The sequence below is a fragment of the Salvelinus sp. IW2-2015 genome, linkage group LG17 (genome assembly GCF_002910315.2).
Source record: "Salvelinus sp. IW2-2015 linkage group LG17, ASM291031v2, whole genome shotgun sequence".
In the NCBI taxonomy this organism is placed as follows: Eukaryota; Metazoa; Chordata; class Actinopteri; order Salmoniformes; family Salmonidae; genus Salvelinus; species Salvelinus sp. IW2-2015.
The window spans coordinates 24,122,183-24,141,313 of record NC_036857.1 but is presented as its reverse complement, the minus strand read 5'-3'; the positions used below and the strand labels follow the sequence as shown (position 1 = coordinate 24,141,313).

At 45.4% G+C, this 19,131-nt stretch overlaps 1 protein-coding gene across 2 annotated transcripts in view; it reads left to right on the top strand.

The window, feature by feature from the left end:
- Window positions 1-19,131, top strand: part of magi3a (membrane associated guanylate kinase, WW and PDZ domain containing 3a) — a 212,615-nt gene that overhangs the window by 127,641 nt on the left and 65,843 nt on the right. For both annotated transcript variants that reach the window (XM_024005213.2, XM_024005214.1), the window contains exon 2: window positions 17,924-18,040. In XM_024005213.2, coding sequence (XP_023860981.1) covers window positions 17,924-18,040 — 117 coding nt within the window. The remainder of the gene's footprint in view (window positions 1-17,923; window positions 18,041-19,131) is intronic.

The following is a 19,131-nucleotide window of genomic DNA, read 5'->3' as shown; positions in this document are numbered from 1 at the left end:
GCTGCTCCCAGTTCTGTCACGACCGATCTTTCTGCTGCTTTCAGCTGTCACAGGAACCTTTCAGGACAGGGTGAGGAGCTGAGGAGAACACAAAGGACTGCACTTCTCCCTCTACCGTCCTCACCGACTCTCCAATCTCTCGGACCACACATGCACACATGGCAGACAGGCACGCACACACTCTTTCTCTGTGCTCTTTCTCTGTGCTCTTTCTCTGAATCTTTCCCACACACACACTCTTTCTCTGTGCTCTTTCTCAGAATCTTTCCCACACACAAGGGTGTACTTACGCACACACAGGCTTCGTGTTTCACAGTGTAATGCTGGTTCACAGAACTCCCTCTATCCCTTGTAATGATGCGTGTGTGTCAGCAGGCAGATGTAAAGCAGGCAGGCACTAATTTAAGCCTTCTGGGAAAGATTGTAGCCTACACAAACTGTTTCTATGACCGACAATAGCTGGGAGGGGTGGTAGGGTGGAATATCCTTAACACTATAATCTATGTAGTCCGTAATGTGTGTGGGAGTTGGCATGTGAATGGGGATGACTCGGAGCTCCTCAAATCCATGGCCATCAGATCACACATGGAGCTAATCAGTCCCTTGACCGTGACCCTGGACGCATCCACGACTCCACCAAGCTATGACATCATACTCATAACAATGTCTCCGGCCAAGCCAAGGGGAGTGGGCTACGCCGGGCTGTGTCGTTGAAGGTTTATACTGATCCGGATGGACTCTGTCCCCTGACCGTTCACACTGAGTCATAGACCTTAGTCAATATGGGCTTTAGTTCCATCCACCCAATCACATACAGTACTGCACAGGCACTGTAGGTGGAAACCTACCTTTCTCCAAATAGACTGGTTTACTGATGATATACTGTAGTTGTGATTTAGTATGGTGCTGGCCTGGTCCTCATCTCATCCTGGTCTAACAGATGGCCTGTAGTCCGTCACCTCTAAGCATCATGCGATTGTAATCCAGACTAGGCTGTGTGTCTGGAGATTGGGTGTTAGCCGACTGTCTCGGGTGAGTGAATGCGCTGATCGTACAAAACACAAAAGGATCACAAACACGCCGACGTTCCCCACTGCTTGGATTTACTCCTTCTGCCTCGTCCGTCCGTCACTAGTCATAAAATGATTGATTCACAAACCTGTTCTCTTGTGGATACCAAGCGATGCTCTTCAGACTGGCTCAGTAAAGGCATAAGTTGACGCACACCCAAAAGTGTTTCGTAGAGGTGCTGACTAACAGAGAAAAAGTTGCGCACTTGAATTACGCTCCCAGATATTTCATTGGTATCGCAACCAACGTTTCGGCACACAGTGCCTTCTTCAGGGTGACATGGTAAATGCTTGAACCAGGTTATGTAGACAAATAGTGCAATTAGTGCAGCCAATGAACACAGTGAGGGGTGTGTCATAGTAATTAAGTTAATGAGGGATGACAAAGTGGAACTATGAAACTAATATTTACAGCATGTCAAGATGTTGAATACATGAGGCAATTATTCACATCTTATGTCAACATGATTCAATATAGCGGATTACATCATGTTAACCAACAATCATTATTGTTACATTTAATGTACTTTCATCTATGTTTCACTATTTCATTACATATCTCCTTGTGGTTCGACAATAATACATAATGAGAATTAATATGAGAAACGTGATATGCAGTGTACGCTTACAAACTGTAGGCAAAACATTTTCATTGGGTTGAAGTGTTCATAGAAAGGGCCTGAGATCAGTCAATATTCAGCCCACTAGGGGTCAGTGTTTTTTGATAGGCTATCCAGTAGGCCTCCCTCTGTAGTAGTAGGGTCTCAATGTTACCGCCTCTCCTTGGTAGGATAACATGCTCGATACCTTTTTGTATTTGAGGGAAGAGATAGGATGGTTAGCTTCAACAACGTGTGCTGCTGCTGGATAGTCAGTGTTCTTACACCTGATTGAGCTGCGGTGTTCGGCTATGCCTTGTTTTAATTGTCTTGTCATTTATCCTATGTAGGCTTTCCCATATGGGCAGGTGATGAGAGAGATGACCCCTTCTTTTGTTAAATGATATGACACCCCTGACAGGGATTTTTCAACTTGTATGTGGATGTCTGAAGGATGTTTTTGTGGTGCTGTTGTCTGGTCCTCATCTCATCCTGGTCTAACAGATGGCCTGTAGTCCGTCACCTCTAAGCATCATGCGATTGTAATCCAGACTAGGCTGTGTGTCTGGAGATTGGGTGTTAGCCGACTGTCTCAGGTGAGTGAATGCGCTGATCGTACAAAACACAAGAGGATCACAAACACGCCGACGTTCCCCACTGCTTGGATTTACTCCTTCTGCCTCGTCCGTCCGTCACTAGTCATGTGAAATTGATTAAAATCAAACATCTGTTCTGCTGTGAATACCAAGCGATGCTCTTCAGACTGGCTCAAACTGCACCGACGTAGACAGCAAAGTAGTTCTGAAGTTGTCGTATGTGTTTTTGTGAACTTGTCTCCTCAGAATGCCTGATCTGCCTGACCTCTGACCTCTCCTGGTCTTGTCCGTTCAGCTGAGCTTATTGAGCCACCCTGTACGTTAGGACTGGGTACGATACCAGTATTGCGTTATTTTTTTCCCATGGCAACATTTTTTCAATGAGTCTGACCAAACTCGTTGGTCCTGGTGTATGTAAAATAATGTGTACTATAGCTCGGAAAATAAATGTGACTGGATGACAACATAATGTTTGTTTCCAACATTAGCTGTTTTGATAAAGAATTTAAATCTACTTCGTGTTTTGTTTTTCCTTGCAACGATACCAACAACGATCGTGATACTGGTATCGTCCCAGCCCTACTGTACGTGCCTTCAAAGGGAAACTGATAAACCATGAGCTAAATGTCAGTGTCCATGGGCGCTCCGATGCCCCACTACCACCCCACCCTCCACCATCACTCCTCTTAAAGCAGGGGCCTTGGAAAGCAACAAGACCCTAGCCCTCTGCCCTCTGCCCTCTCTCCATAACCCTGACTTTAATGAACATTAATGCAGTACTCCATCTCCATCTCTCAGTCCCTGCCAGCCCAGCTAGCGGATGTCTCTGATAGGAGTGTGCCCTCTCTGCCCTGGGCTGGGGCTCCAGGCATGATGGATGACTGTGATGTAGGAGAGGGGTTCAGGTTCCTGTAGATGCAGATGCAGAGTCAGGCTGACTTCCAAATGGTGCTCTATTCCCTATAATAGTGCAATGCTTTTGACCAGGGCCCAGTAGTGCACTATATAGGGGATAGGGTGCTATTTGGGACGTACAGTCTGTGCTCCTGAGCTGATCTCCTGGTGGTGGATGTGGTGATGTGTGGATGGATGGACCAGCCAACATAATGCTGCTCATCACCGAGAGGAGCAGAAGGAGAGGTTATTATGGACATTGAAAAGCATGGGTGCACATACACGTGCGCAGAGACACCTGCGTGCACACACTCACGGATGCATCACAAACACACACACAGACATCACTTGTTTGTTCCCCTCGCTCTTCATCTCTCTCTCTCAGCTTACTCAGCTGTTTTTTTATACCAGGCGGTGTGAGAGGAAGGCCCAAAACAAGTGTCAGACTTCAGCCACCAGTCTGTTCTGTATCCTACTGCACGGCAAGTGGTACCAAAGTCTGGAAGCATCAGAACCCTGAACAGCTTCTACCCCCAAGCCATAAGACTTCTAAACAAGACTGCTATGTAGCTAATCAAATGGCTACCTGGACTACCCGCATTGACCCTTCTTGGCACTAACTCTCTTGCCCACACACTCGCGCATACTTACACTGACACCCCAACACACACACATGCACACGCATACTTACACTGACACCCCAACACACACGCATGCACACGCATGCATACTGACGCCACACACATACGCTGCTGCTACTGTTTATTATCTATCTTGTTGCCTAGTCACTACCCCTACCTATTGTATTGTGCATGTACAGTACATAGCTTTAGGGGCTATTGGACGGCAGGTCCAGTGGTTAGTGGTTAGAGCGTTGGGCCAGTAACCGAAAGGTTGCTAGATCGAATCCCATAGCTGATGAGGTAAAAATATGTAGTTTTGCCCCTGAACAAGGCAGTTAACCCACTGTTCCTAGGCCGTCATTGTAAATAAGAATTTGTTCTTAACTGACTTGCCGAGTTAAATAAATAAAAAATATATTATAATAATAATAGCTAGTTCAATGACCTGGTACCCCTGCACATTGACTTGGTACTGGTACTCCTTGTATATAGCCATGTTATTGTCTACTGTTATTTTTACTCATTCTTTGTATTTGTATTTTCTCTTATCTTGAACTCTGTGTTGTTGGAAAATAACCTGTCAGTAAGTGTTTCACTGTTAGTCTATACCTGTTGTCTACGAAGCATGTGACAAATACAAAATTCGATTTTATGACCCCATATAAACACAGATGCACAGTCATGCACCCAAATCTGTACATACTGTATCTCTCCCACAAACACATAAGTACACAGGCCCTTACCCTGCCTACAGGAGACTCTGTGCTCACACAACAGTAAAGATGTGCGTGTGCTCAGGTAGTGTGTTGGCATTTAAGGGAGTCGCATGAGTCATGCATCCAGGCAGTACGAGGTCAACACAACAAGAGACCCACATCGAGGCAGCTCCTGTGGCTCCCGTTCTCCACACTGTCACACCGTATCCACACGCGCGCCTCTTACTCGGGGCTGGAGGCAGTAAGTGGAACAAGGCTCCTGTATCTCTTTACACACAGTGCTCATCTGTAGGTACAACATGTCTCATATGATGAGATCGTTTACATTTGAAATACTATAGCATTGTATGGGTTTTTATATGTATATCATGACAATAGGATGTCCCCTCTGCCTTGTGTGAGACAGTGGCACATACACCTCTCTGTGTTCTTGAGTCTCCATGTTTCTCCTCTCCTGATGCATCGGTGATCATATTGTCAGTGACAGCTGAAGTTGAGGCTAAGAGCACAGTGCACTTCTCTTGCCCTGCTAGATCAGAATAGGCCTACATCGAGCTGGGAGACTAACACCTGAGAATCCTGTGTGGAAGAGAGGGGACTGGTTTGGCATTTCCAAGGCCTTCATGTGTTCTGTCCCTGCAGAGTTCAGATTCCATCGCCCGGTTCAATGGGACCTGAGATAGTGAGAAATGGGATATGTTGTCCTTTAGTTATCTTAGATGTTTTCATGTTAAGTCATAGGTCCGTTGTTGAAGCAAATGAAAAAAACCTTAGCCCATGTATCCAGATGAAGAACTTGTCTTTTCCACCCCTTCATCTCTGAGCCACACTCTTTCTCTCCCCTCTCCATGAATATAGGGGGAACACTGCCACCTTCTCCCCCTTTCACTTGCCTCCTCCATTTCTGCGCTAATGCTGCAAGCAGTTGGTTGTAACTTTGAATTAAGCAAACATTAAATATTGTCTGTCCTTGGTTGCAACACTTACTACCGAGTTCCAAACTGCCTCTGGAAGCAACGTCAGCACAAGAACTGTTCGTCAGGAGCTTCATGAAATAGGTTTCCTTGGCCGAGCAGCCGCACACAAGCCTAAGATCACCATGCACAATGCCAAGCGTCGGCTGGAGTGGTGTAAAGCTCGCCACCATTGCACTCTGGGGCAGTGGAAACGCGTTCTCTGGAGTGATCAATCACGCTTCACAATCTGACGGACGAATCTGGTTTTTGCGGATGCCAAGAGAACACTACCTGCCCCAATGCATAGTGTCAACTGTAAAGTTTGGTGGAGGAGGAATAATGGTGTGGGGCTGTTTTTAATGGCTCGAGATAGGCCCCTTAGTTCCAGTGGAGGGAAATGTTAACGCTACAACATAAATGACATTCTAGACAATTCTGTGCTTCCATCTTTGTGGCAACAGTTTGGGGAAGGCCCTTTTCTGTGTCAGCGTGACAATGCCCCCGTGGACAAACCGAGATCCATACAGAAATGGTTTGTTGATCGGTGTGGAAGAACTTGACCGGCCTGGACAGAGCCCTGATCTCAACCCCATCGAACAAATTCAGAATGAATGCGAGCTAGACCTAATTGCCCAACATCAGTGCCCGACCACACTAATGCTCTAATGGCTGAATGGAAGTCCACGAAGCAATGTTCCAACATCTAGTGGAAAACCTTCCCAGAAGAGTGGAGACTGTTATGGCTGCAAAGTGGGGACCAACTCCATGTTAATGCCCATGATTTTGGAATGAGATATTTGACGAGCGGGTGTACCACCATCATTCCTATTCATAATCAATCTATTTATCTATACAGTTGAAGTCAGAAGTTTACATACACCTTAGCCAAATACATTTAAACTCAGTTTTTCACAATTCCTGACATTTAATCCTAGTAACAATTCCCTGTCTTTGGTCAGTTAGGATCACCACTTTATTTTAAGAATGTGAAATGTCATAATAGTAGAGAGAATGATTTATTTCAGCATTTCCTTCTTTCATCACATTCCCAGTGGGTCAGAAGTTTACATACACTCAATTAGTATTTGGTAACATTGCCTTTAAATTGTTTAACTTGAGTCAAACATTTTGGGTAACCTTCCACAAGCTTCCCACAATGAGTTGGGTGAATTTGGTGTAACTGAGTCAGGTTTGTAGGCCTCCTTGCTCGCACACACTTTTTCAGTTCTGCCCAAACATTTTCTATAGGATTGAGGTCAGGGCTTTGTGACGGCCACTCCAATACCTTGACTTTGTTGTCCTGAAGCCATTTTGCCACAACTTTGGAAGTATGCTTGGGGTCATTGTCCATTTGGAAGACACATTTGTGACCAAGCTTTAACTTCCTGACTGATGTCTGGAGATGTTGCTTTAATATATCCACATAATTGTCCTTTATCATGATGCCATCTATTTTGTGAAGTGCACCAGTCCCTCCTGCAGCAAAGCACCTCCACAACATGATGCTGCCACCCCTGTGCTTCACGGTTGGGATGGTGTTCATTGACTTGCAAGCCTCCCCCGTTTTCCTCCAAACATAACGATGGTCATTATGGTCAAATAGTTATATTTTGTTTCATCAGACCAGAGGACATTTCTCCCAAAAGTACGATCTTTGTCCCCATGTGCAGTTGCAAACCGTAGTCTGGCTTTTTTATGGTGGTTTTGGAGCAGTGGCTTCTTCCTTGCTGAGCGGCCTTTCAGGTTATGTCGATATAGGACTCGTTTTACTGTGGATATAGATACTTTTGTACCGGTTTTCTCCAGCATCTTCACAAGGTCCTTTGCTGTTGTTCTGGGATTGATTTGCACTTTTCGCACCAACGTACGTTCATCTCTAGGATACAGAACGTGTCTCCTTCCTGAGCGGTATGATGGCTGCGTGGTCCCATGGTGTTTATACTTGCGTACTATTGTTTGTACAGATGAACGTGGTACCTACAGGCGTTTGGAAATTGTTCCCAAGGATGACCCAGACATGTGGAGGTCTACAATTTGTTTTCTGAGGTCTTGGCTGATTTATTTCGATTTTCCCATGATGTCAAGCAAAGAGGCACTGAGTTTGAAGGCAGGCCTTGAAATACATGCACAGGTACACCTCCAATTGACTCAAATTGTGTCAATTAGCCTATCAGAAGCTTCTAAAGCCATGACATAATTTTCTGGAATTTTCCAAGCTGTTTAAAGGCACAGTCAACTTAGTGTATGTAAACTTCTGACCCACTGGAATTGTGATACAGTGAATTATAAGTGAAATAATTTGTCAGTAAACAATTGTTGGAAAAATTACTTGTCATGCACAAAGTAGATGTCCTAAATGACTTGCCAAAACTATAGCGTGTTCACAAGAAATTTGTGGAGTGGTTGAAAAACGAGTTTTAATGACTCCAACCTAAGTGTATGTAAACCTCCGATTTAAACTGTATATGTATATTTTTTTTAAATCAATAAATGTGTATCAATCAAGTGTATTTGAGTTTAAAGGGATACTTCAGGATTTTGGCAATGAGACCCTTCATCTACTTCCCCAGAGTCAGCTGAATACTAGCAGATACCCGTAGACTTCCAGTCATTGTTCTAACACTAGTTAGCATTGGCTCACAAAACTGCCTCTAACTTCCTTCATACTGGACACGGAGACATAAAAATGGTATCCAGGAGTACACTTGACTCTGAGGAGCTAGATATGTCATTTCCAAAATCCCGAAGTATCCCTTTAACCATAATATTTGTTGAAATATTTGTTCTGTCTTTTCAGGAGGATGAAATTGAAGTTGTCACAAGGTTGTACGGCTTGTTTAAGAAAGGGCGATACTTTAAACAAGGTTTCATTTTCAATTAACCGAAAATTAGAAGTTGTGATCTGTATAAACGCAAAAAGGCAATTTTTGAAACAAAGGATGAGCCTTTCTTAGTTATCTACTGGAGAACCAGTTCTGGTTTAAGTAGAAATTTTGTATGAGTGAAGCTTTTAGTGAGCGGATTAATGTGTTAATATTTAATCATTTCAGCCACCCAAACTCATGTTCATTTACAGGCATATTTAATTTTGTCTGGCTTAGTGTTCCAAATTAAGTGAAATATTTTTTGCTCATATGATTTGAAAAACGAGTCGTCTGGAGTAGGCAGCACCAGAAATGAGTTGTGATATGATTAAAGACTTCATCAGTGTAATTTTGTTTCATAAATAGACAAGTATTTACCTCTCCATGGTTTCACGATCTTGTCTATTTTCGCAAACTTTCTATTGAAATGTGTTGTGGTAAGTTCATTTATATATTTTTTGGGATATGACAAGCCCTGATAGCACACGCCTCGTTGATGAATTAGGGGTGCCTCATTCTCCAGATTAGACTGTGACGGGTCTCTCTCACACACACACACACACACACACACACACACACACACACACAGACAGACAGGACAGACAGACACAGACAGACAGACAGACAGACCAGACAGACAGACAGACAGAGACAGACAGAACAGACAAGACAGACAGACAGACAGACAGACAAGACAGAACAGACAGACAGACAGACAGACAGACAGACAGACAAGACAGACAGACAGACAGACAGACAGACAGACAGACAGACAGACAGAACAGACAGACAGACGACAGACAGACAGACAGACAGACAGACAGAAGACAGACAGACAGACAGACAGACAGACAGACAGACAGACAGACAGACAGACAGAACAAGACAAGACAGAACAGACAGACAGACAGAACAGACAGAGACAGACAGACAGACAGACAGACAGACAGACAGACAGACAGACAGACAGACAGACAGACAGACAGAACAGACAGACCAGACAGACAGACAGACAGACAGACAGACAGACAGACAGACAGACAGACAGACAGACAGACAGACAGACAGACACAGACAGACAGACAGACAGACAGACAGACAGACAGACAGAACAGACAGACAGACAGACAGACAGACAGACAGACAGACAGACAGACAGACAGACAGACAGACAGACAGACAGACAGACAGACAGACAGACAGACAGACAGACAGACAGACCACACAGACAGACAGTAGATCAACATGTTGAGATCACACACAACCTTTTTCAACCTTTTGTTAAGGGTCTCGGCGTCTCGCTCAAAGCCACGTATGGGATTTAAACCGACAAAAGGATTTTCATGAACTCCACCTTAACTCTCCTCACAAACAACATCTTGTTTGTATTTCCTCCTCCATATGACCAGTCATTGTTTAATGTAAAAAGCTACCAGTGAAAGCAGGTGGATTAGAGGACAAAGAGCTCTAGTCATCAAGCAATACTCACATCCCCAAATGAGCACTGACTCTGGGCCAGTAATAAATCATGAAGAAGACTCCTACACACATCTATCCGCCTTGCTGCTCCGAAGAAGTTTTATTGTCTACACGGCAACCGACTAACAAGGGGCTCTCCACATCCACCGCAGAGAGCCTATGAAAGCAGCTCTACACCAGTCAGAAGCCTTCAGTACATGAGTGTTCAGTATTACACAGGGAGGAACGCAGTAACAAGCTAGCTAGTCATCCGAATCGGTCAGTATTTTAGTGGATGCTAACAGTAACAGGCTACAAAACTAGTTATCCATAGCCGTCAGTGTGTTAGTGGATGCTAACTGCTAAGCACTGAGGAGATCCCATCGGTTTTAATTGCTGAGGGTGATAATGATTATCACTTCTGCTATTAAAAGCGCCAGACATTATGAATAAACATGAACGTAAATGGTCGCCTCCCTAGTCCACTGATCATTTAGTAAATGAGAGAATTGATATCTAGACGACCATAAGAGGAGTATCAGCAGTGTTCATCTGAGGCCAGTAACCCCCTTTAGAATTTCTGACACACTGAAAGCCTGTGCTGTAAGAAAGGAGGCCCTTTTCACGCTGAGCTAAAGTCTGGCTGTAAGTAAAGACCAAGGTTCATCACTGCACGCCTTGAAGCCAGGCCATTTCCTTCATCTCTCACTGTGCTGTGTATGACTCATGGCCATGAGTCCATGACGGTATTTTCCCCAGTTGGCACCATCACACTGTACGCTCGGCGGTCTGTATCAGTGACCGTGTTGTGAAATAACTAGCTAGAGGGATATCTGATCCAGTTTTGTAGAGTATGCTCATCTCAGAAGAATATCCCTCCCTATGGACTAGTTCATGCTCGATCTGTGTTTCCCACAGGACCTTGGTCATTGGCTTGAGCCAGCTCTGCTCCATGAGATGAATCTACAGCGATCTACTCTCTGCCCTGTGCACAGTGACCTTTCGTTGAGAGGGCAAGCCTTTAATTGGAACTCTAAAGGAGCCCAGCTAACCTAATGGGAGGAGAGGATGGTGATTGGGGGGGTGCTATTTCATATTTGACTCTGTTGTACAGTATACGACCATCCTGTAATGTCTCTATCGAATGTTGAAGTGGTCAAACCACACAGACATTGTGGTGAAGAAGGCACGACAGCGACTCTTCAACCTCAGGATGCTGAAGAAATATGGCTTGTCCCAGAGGGCCCTCCGTGTTCTAGGAGCGCCATTTAGAGCGTACTGTTGAGCTGCGTCACAGAGCGGTACGCCCACTCCACCGCCGCGGATAGCAAGGCTCTACAGACGGCGGTACACTCAGTCGAACGCACCACTGGGTGCACACTGCCTGCCCTCCAGGACACCTACAACATCAGGTGTTGCAGGAAGGCCAAGAAGATCATCAGGGATCGCAGACTCCCCGCTTCCAGCACTACAGTACAGGCGGATCATGGCAAAAACTGGAAGACTGGCCAAGAGCTTCTACCCCCCCAAACCGTCAGGCTTCTGAATAGCCACCGCTAGTCAGCTTACCTGATCCCCCTGTCCCCCTCTTGTCCTGAGCGTTCTGGAGCAGGTTTTCATCATGGATCTCTCTCTACTTTGCTCTGCTCATCTTTCCCTTGATCCTGACTAGTCTCCCAGTCCCTGCCACTGGAAAAAGGAAAGGGGTCTGAATACTTTCCGAAGGCACTGTACATCACCAGTAGCTAATTGATATCATTTCTAATCTAAAATGTTTGTTTGGTTACGGTAATGCCTGTTAATGCATTCAATATATTATTCCAGTCTTTTACCGTTCTCATTGTCAGGGTGGACACTTTTTCAGAGTGCACAACCTATGCTACTCTTGTAAAAGTAGGGGCTCCCGAGTGCCGCAGTGGTCTAAGGCACTGCATCTCAGTGCTAGGGGCGTCACTACAGACCCTGGTTTGTTTCCAGGCTGTATCACAACAGGCCGTGATTGGGAGGCACACAATTGGCCAAGCGTCGTCCAGGTTTGGCTGTGGTAGGCCGTCATTGTAAATAAGAACATGTTCTTAACTGACTTGTTAAAATAAAATGTTCATTAAAAACAGTTTTGGTTTATTTCATTTCATTTACATTTTTTTTTCAATTTAGTCCTTGTCTTTTGTTTGGAGCGCTCCTCTCTATGTTGAGTAAGAACGCACACCTGATTACGCATAGAAGTAGGCCTATAGGCTACCTGGCTTGCTCGCAAATGTAGACCTATAAATGTGCCCGTTTTGGGATGTGATTAGTATTTTCACCACTTATGAGCTGTGGAGCTTCTCAAAGGAATGTTTTCTTCACCTCAAACAGCAATAAAAAAAGTCTGTTTTTACATCCATTAAGAATGACAATAGTTCCTCAATGTATTTTAAACATCTTTCCAGCTCTCTCCCTTTCGATAACTAATTCTCTGATCCAGTGGAAATAAAATAGGCCTACCTGATTACGTCTTATACCTTGTGCAAATAGCCTACAGCTGTGTCTGCCGAGCTCACTGTTGTAGGAAACTCTGAGTGTGCAAAATATTTTATACAATGTTGCAAGGAGCTACAGGCCAGGCCCAAGTTAATAGTTGATACAATGTTTCAAGTTGGTTGTAGACAGGCCATGCATAGCCAGTATAATTTATAGGATATTTATTTTTATCAGGACATTTTTCTACCTGCAGGCTGCAATATTTTAATTTGTTATTTTTACATTGTTGGCACATGACAATGATTTTAACATACGTCAAAGCAGACCTCTTGTATGGCGTTGGGTGGGCGAGGGGTTTGCTGATGTCAGCGTTGTATAGTACCCCGTGGTGGTGGTGGGGTTATGGTGTGGGCAGGCATAAGCTACAGGGAATGAACACACTTGCATTTTATCAATGGCACTTTGAATGTACAGATACTGTGATGAGATCCTGAGGCCCACTGTTGTGCCATTCATCCGCCTCCATCACCTCATGTTTCAGCATGATAATTCACGGCCCCATGTCGCAATGATCTGTACACAATTCCTGGAAGCTGAAAATGTCCCAGTTCTCCCATGGCCTGCATACTCACCAGACATGTCACCTGTTGATCATGTTTGGGATGCTTTGGATCGACGTGTACGACAGCGTGTTCCAGTTACCGCCAATATCCAGCAACTTCACACAGCCATTGAAGAGGAGTGGGACAACATTCCACAGGCCACAATCAACAGACTTATCAACTCTATGCGAAGGAGATGTGCCGCGCTGCATGAGGCAAATGGTGGTCACACCAGATACTGACTGGTTTTCTGATCCACTTTTTTTTATGGCTTCTGTGACCAACAGATGCATATCTGTATTCACAGTCATGTGAAATCCATAGATTAGGACCGAATGAATATATTTTAATTGACTGATTTCCTTATATGAACTCTTACTCTTTGAAATTGTTGCATGATGCGTTTATATTTTTGTTCAGTGTATTTCTACTCTTTGTTATTACGTGTATTGTTCTTCTTTCACATTGACCTGCATGGTTGGAGCTCGGAGCTTAAGATTTTAACTGTACCCTGTAACGAAGGTGGAAAAAGTACCCAATTTTGATACTTGAGTAAAAGTAAAGATACCTTAATAGAAAAGGACTCAAGTAAAAGTGAAAGTCACCCAGTAAAATACTACTTGAGTGAAGGTCAGTGTGTGGTTTTAAATTATACTTAAGTATCAAAAGTAAAAGTATGGCGTCATTTGTTCTGGGGGATGTGGGGACATTGATAGGGTTTTAGGAAGGAGACCTGTTAAAGCTACCTGTGTCACACAGAGAGGAGAGAGTGTGCATCCATTCCGTGACCCTGGAATGCCAATGGGTCTTAATGACGTGCTAATTAGATGGCAGCTGGGCTGGGCCACTAACATGGAATGACCTCATTAAAGACTCTTTCGTGGCAGCACTGCCTCTCCCTCTGACAACTGTATATAGACATAATACGACATTTGAAATGTCTTTGTTCTTTTGGAACTTCTGTGAGTGTAATTGTTTTTCACTTTTGTTTATTATCTACTTCGCTTGCTTTGGCAATGTTAACATATGTTTCCCATGCCAATGAAGCCCTTGGAGAGAGGGGGAGCGAGGCGGCGAGAGGGAGGGAGAGAGACAGCGGGAGAGAGGCGGTGAGACGGACATAGGGAGGGAGGGAGGGAGAGAGGCGGCGGGAGGGAGAGAGGCGGCGAGACGGACGGAGCGTGAGAGGCGGCGAGACGGACGGAGCGTGAGGGAAGGGAGGGGAGGTGGCGGAGGACGAGTAGGAGGCGGCGAGACGAACGGAGGGAGGGAGGGAGGGAGAGAGGCGGCGAGACGGACGGAGGGAGGGAGGGAAGGAGAGAGGTGGCGAGACTGAGGGAGGGAGGGAGGGAATGGAGGAGGCGGTGGCGGAGGACGAGGAGGAGGAGGAGGAGGAGGAGGAGGCGGCGGCGGAGAGGGGAGGAGGTGGCGAGAGGAGAGGGAGATGGGGAGGTAGAGGAGGGAGGAGGAGAGACGGGTAGACGGATTACGTTAGGAAGCAGGTACCAGTGTAGTGAGAAAAGAAGACAAATGAGGGATAGGGAAGTGAAAGAGGAGATGGGAGGTTGATTGCTTTTCAGGAAGTTATCTCACAGATTGTTTTGAGAGTGAGGAGTCCTGTGGAATGGGCTTGGCTGGGCTGATGAGACTCCATGACTAGGGGGGAAAGAGAGAGAAGAGGGAGAGATAAAGAGAGAGAGAATGGAAGTGAGGATGGGAGGGTAGTGGTGGGTTCCCATCCCATGTGCTATTTGCATCATCATCATTCTTCTCTCTCTTTCTCCCTCTGTTTTTAATGATTCCCCAACTCCCCCCACACGTACACACACTACTCTAATGCCCAGACGACGACGCACAAAGGAGCCCATTGTGTTCCGTAGCAGCCTGGCTGTCCAGTGATGCGCTAGCTGTCTCGAGGCTGTACAGTATGTGTGTGCGCACGTTCTCCAGAGATATGACTGAGCAGGCTGACACTACTTGACAGCCAGGCTACAAAAGGTAGAGTGTGCGTTCTTCAGCTCTAGTGCTCAGTGAGGGTGGTTGCTTTTGTTTCCCCGAACTAAATTCGTCGTATTAATTGTGATATTATAATGTCTATAGACTTACACAATTTGTAAAGAGACATGTTTATGTTGGCCCTCGCTGCCTCAGCCATACAGTATTGTAGCTAGACTGCTTACACTTGAGTAAAATACCATTCGTACTAAGAAAATACACTATATATACAAAAGTATGTGGACAACCCTTCAAATTAGTGAATTAGGCTATTTCAGCCACAGCCGTTGCTGACAGGTGTATAAAATCAAGCACACCGCCATGCAATCTCCATAGACAAACATTGGCAGTAGAATGGCCTTACTGAAGAGCTCCGTGACTTTCAACATGGCACCATCATAGGATGCCACCTTTCCACAAGTGCTGTTATTGTGAAGTGGAACCGTTTAGGAGCAACAACGGTTCAGTCGCGAAGTGGTAGGCATCACAAACTCACAGAACGGGACCATCGAGTGCTGAAGCCCGTAGCATGTAAAAATCCTCTCTCCTCGTTTGCAACACTCATTACAGAGTTCCAAACTGCCTCTGGAAGCAACGTCAGCATAAGAACAGTTAGTTGGGAGCTCCATGCGTAATGCCAAGCGTCTGCTGGAGTGGTGTACAGCTCGCCGTATTTGGACTCTGGAGCAGGGGAAACGAGTTCTATGGAGTGATGAATCACACTTCACCATCTGGCAGTCCAACGGACAAATCTGGGTTTGGCGGATGCCAGGAGAACGCTCCCATAGTGCCAACTGTAAAGTTTGGTGGAGCAGGAATAATGGCCTGGGGCTGTTTTTCATGTTTCGGGCTAGGCCCCTTAGTTGCAGTGAAGGGAACGCTACAGCATACAAAGACTTTCTAGACGATTCTGTGGTTCCAAATACCCTTTCCTCTTTCAGCATGACAATGCCCCCGTGCACAAAGCGAGGTCCATACAGAAATGGTTTGTCATGATCGGTGTGGAAGAACTTGACTGGCCTGCACAGAGCCCTGACCTCAACCCCAACGAACATCTTTGAATGAATTGGAACGCCGAGCGGGAGCCAGACCTACTCGCCCAACATCAGTGCCCGACCTCACTAATGCTCTTGTGGCTGAATGGAAGCAAGTCCCCGCAGCAATGTTCTAACATCCAGTGGAAAGCCTTCCCAGAAGAGTGGAGGCTGTTATAGCAGCAAAGGGGAGACCAACTCTATATTAATGACCATGATTTTGGAATAAGTTGTTCGACAAGCAGGTGCCCACATACATTTGGTCATGTAGTGTGTCATTCATACTCAATACTCAAACTGTTTACGTTTGACACACGCTCCCCTGTTGCAGTGTATTACAAATGTCCTAGTGCATTACAAGGCAATTAAGGCATTGACTTTTTGTCACATGATATTGACTAGGCCTGTATGAAAGATTATGCAAGTCTCTTACTAGCTTTCTGTAGATCCTCACATTTCACAGGGAATGGCGGTGCTGAATGAAGCACAGAAAATGCACTCTAAATGTTTTTAGTAATCAAATCTATATATACTATACTATGGGCCTCTTGGGGACAGTTGGGAAAATAATGTATTAGTATTCATCTGAGCCAACCAATGGAACGCAGCTAATCTGCCAACTCAGTGGGCAGTCCCTTTCAACACCATGGGGGACGAATCAGAGTGCAGGAAAAGCTGCGACTTGTTTTGATTCAATTTATTTGTGAATAAGGTGGGGAAAACTCACCACAACACCGCTCGCTGCCTGTAAACTACTGAGCCAGCCAACGTCAGTCGGGCCTGTTCCTCTAGGCATACACACCGCGTGATGATAGAAATTGATGGTATTAAAGATTAATATTTAAAACCGTGCGTAGGCTGGGCTGCTTAAACATTTCAAATATGTTATTCTCACCAGATTCAGTTTGCAGATATTTTCCCTGCTTTTAAATAAATGCATTGTTCTGTGCTCCTTTAATTTACACTATACGAGTTTCTGGGGAGTACCCACAGTGATTTATTCAGCCTGTTACATTTACTGGGCTTTCGTTCATCTGGGTTGAACCAAACAAAAGCACGTACCCTGCAGTCAGTGGCGGCTGCCTTTGTGCTCAGGGAGAGAAACAATGGGTATCGACGCTAACAACACTAACTGGCGTTCTCTCAAAACACATCCTCTCCACCCTGAGGGGACACGCGAACCAGCCTCGAAACAGCTGGAGACTGAACTGCTCAGAGAGGGATCCTGTTCAGACAACAGGGGAATGTTGGCTCTCGATCTATTCTTTGTCTCGCTCCCTCCTCCTCTTGCTCCGAGGGAAATGCCTGAAATTCCCTCCTTCAGGATGACTGCACAGCCCCCACACTTCCTCGAACTCCGCCTGAACTTCTGTTGCTCCTCAGTCAGAAACTCCGAGGCAGCGACAGTGCCAGCCATTGTGTTGTTTTCTTACTCATGTATGCATCTGGATACTTGGTGATTCAAGGCAATTAATATTTAATCTGTCTGACATGACAGTTTCTCTACCAACGCAGCCTATAGGCCTCTGCTCTGTCTCCCTCGCTCCCATGCACAACAATGCTGTCACACAGCCACATCTTTGAAGTTTCAAAACTGTCCTCCTTCACGTACTCTCGCTGGGGGCATGCTTTCTATTACGGGCACCTGTCAGAGAGTTGACAAGTGGTTTTGAAAGAGATGATAGATGGTTTTCGTCGACACACTGGTATAGCAGGTAGCCTAGCGGTTAAGAGCGTTGGGTCAGTAACCGAAAGGTCGCCAGTTCAAATCCCCAAACCGACTAGGTGAAAATAGTGTCGACGTGCCCTTGAGCATGGCACTTGAGCCTAATTGCTGCTGTAAGTCGCTTTGGATAAGAGCGTCTGCTAAATAATGTAAATGAAGTGTTCTCAGTTGAGAAGAGTTTTTGAAAGTGATCATAGGTGGTTCTCGTCTACACACTGGTGGTAATGCATTTCGAGGTCCCGACTGTTTAGGAATGTTCGAGGGGAGTGTAAATGAACATTGTGTGTGTACTGTACTGACCCAGATGTGTTGTCCTCCTCTTCACAGGCAAGGTGCTGAATACAGACCTGCGTCACTACCTCAGCCTGCAGTTCCAGAAAGGTTCGTTGGACCACAAGCTCCAGCAGGTGATCAGGGACAACCTGTACCTGCGCACCATTCCCTGTGAGTAGTAATGTCCCGGGCTCCCCATGTGTCTCTGTTCTCCTCTGAGGTCACTGTCTACTCCACATGTCCCTGCTCATTACAGCTATTCCATGTGACTAGGTCACCTTTAGATCTCAAGACAGGTGACGTCACTGGTGGCCACTAGCACCTCACTAGCCAGCTAGTTTCTTGGTCTGTTTTTATTTACAGCTGAACATGCTCTCCCACAGTCCCATAAACTTACCACAATCCCATCAAGTGATTATATTTGGCCCTGCCGTCACATATAAATGCCCCATATGGCAGCTGCCCAATAAACAGCGGAGCAGTTTGCTGTTCGCTGAAGGCCACGGTCCTTCTCCCATGAGCACACAGTGCTTGGCATTCATCAGACCCCTCCACGGTATCTGCCCCGGTGGAATAAGGAAGAGAGTGATGAGAGGTAGATTGACTACTCAATCACATTCCTTCCCTTCCACCGTCCCATCTCTCTGGCCTCCTTTCCTTTTCACTTATCATGGTTCTGTGTGTATAATCATGGATTCCTCTCCTCTCTGGAACTGGGGGCATTCTCAGCCATCACTGAGGTCTACAAAGCATCCGTCAAACCTTCACTATAAAAGCCATCAACATCACACACACACAACCCACTATTTGATAGATGAGTGAGGAGATATCGCTCTCCGTTTTCAAATACTAAAATGTAGACCTTGGAAGTTAATGTCCAGAATATTATATGCATTTATTTTATGTTTAATTCATTTATATTTCCTATTCATTTCTTCTTCTACGGTGCTAAAGAGTGCTACCAACTCTATGCTTCATCCACCCACTTTGGATGACTGCACTTGAACTCTCATAACAGTGTCTCTGATTCCTTTAAATCACAGGGATGAATAGGTGGTGTGTAAAAGCTTTTAATTTTTATACCCTAGTGGTTTTTAAAGGACGAAAGGGCCAATTGGCCGGATTCAAAGTGCCAAGTGCAGATTTCTCTACGCTACTCTGACGAATTAGATGGCAATTACTCCCCATTTCGCCATTCATGAACGTCATGGGACTAATTTATATAATCTTTGTGAGTCAAGGTTTTAATGTGCGTATATAAA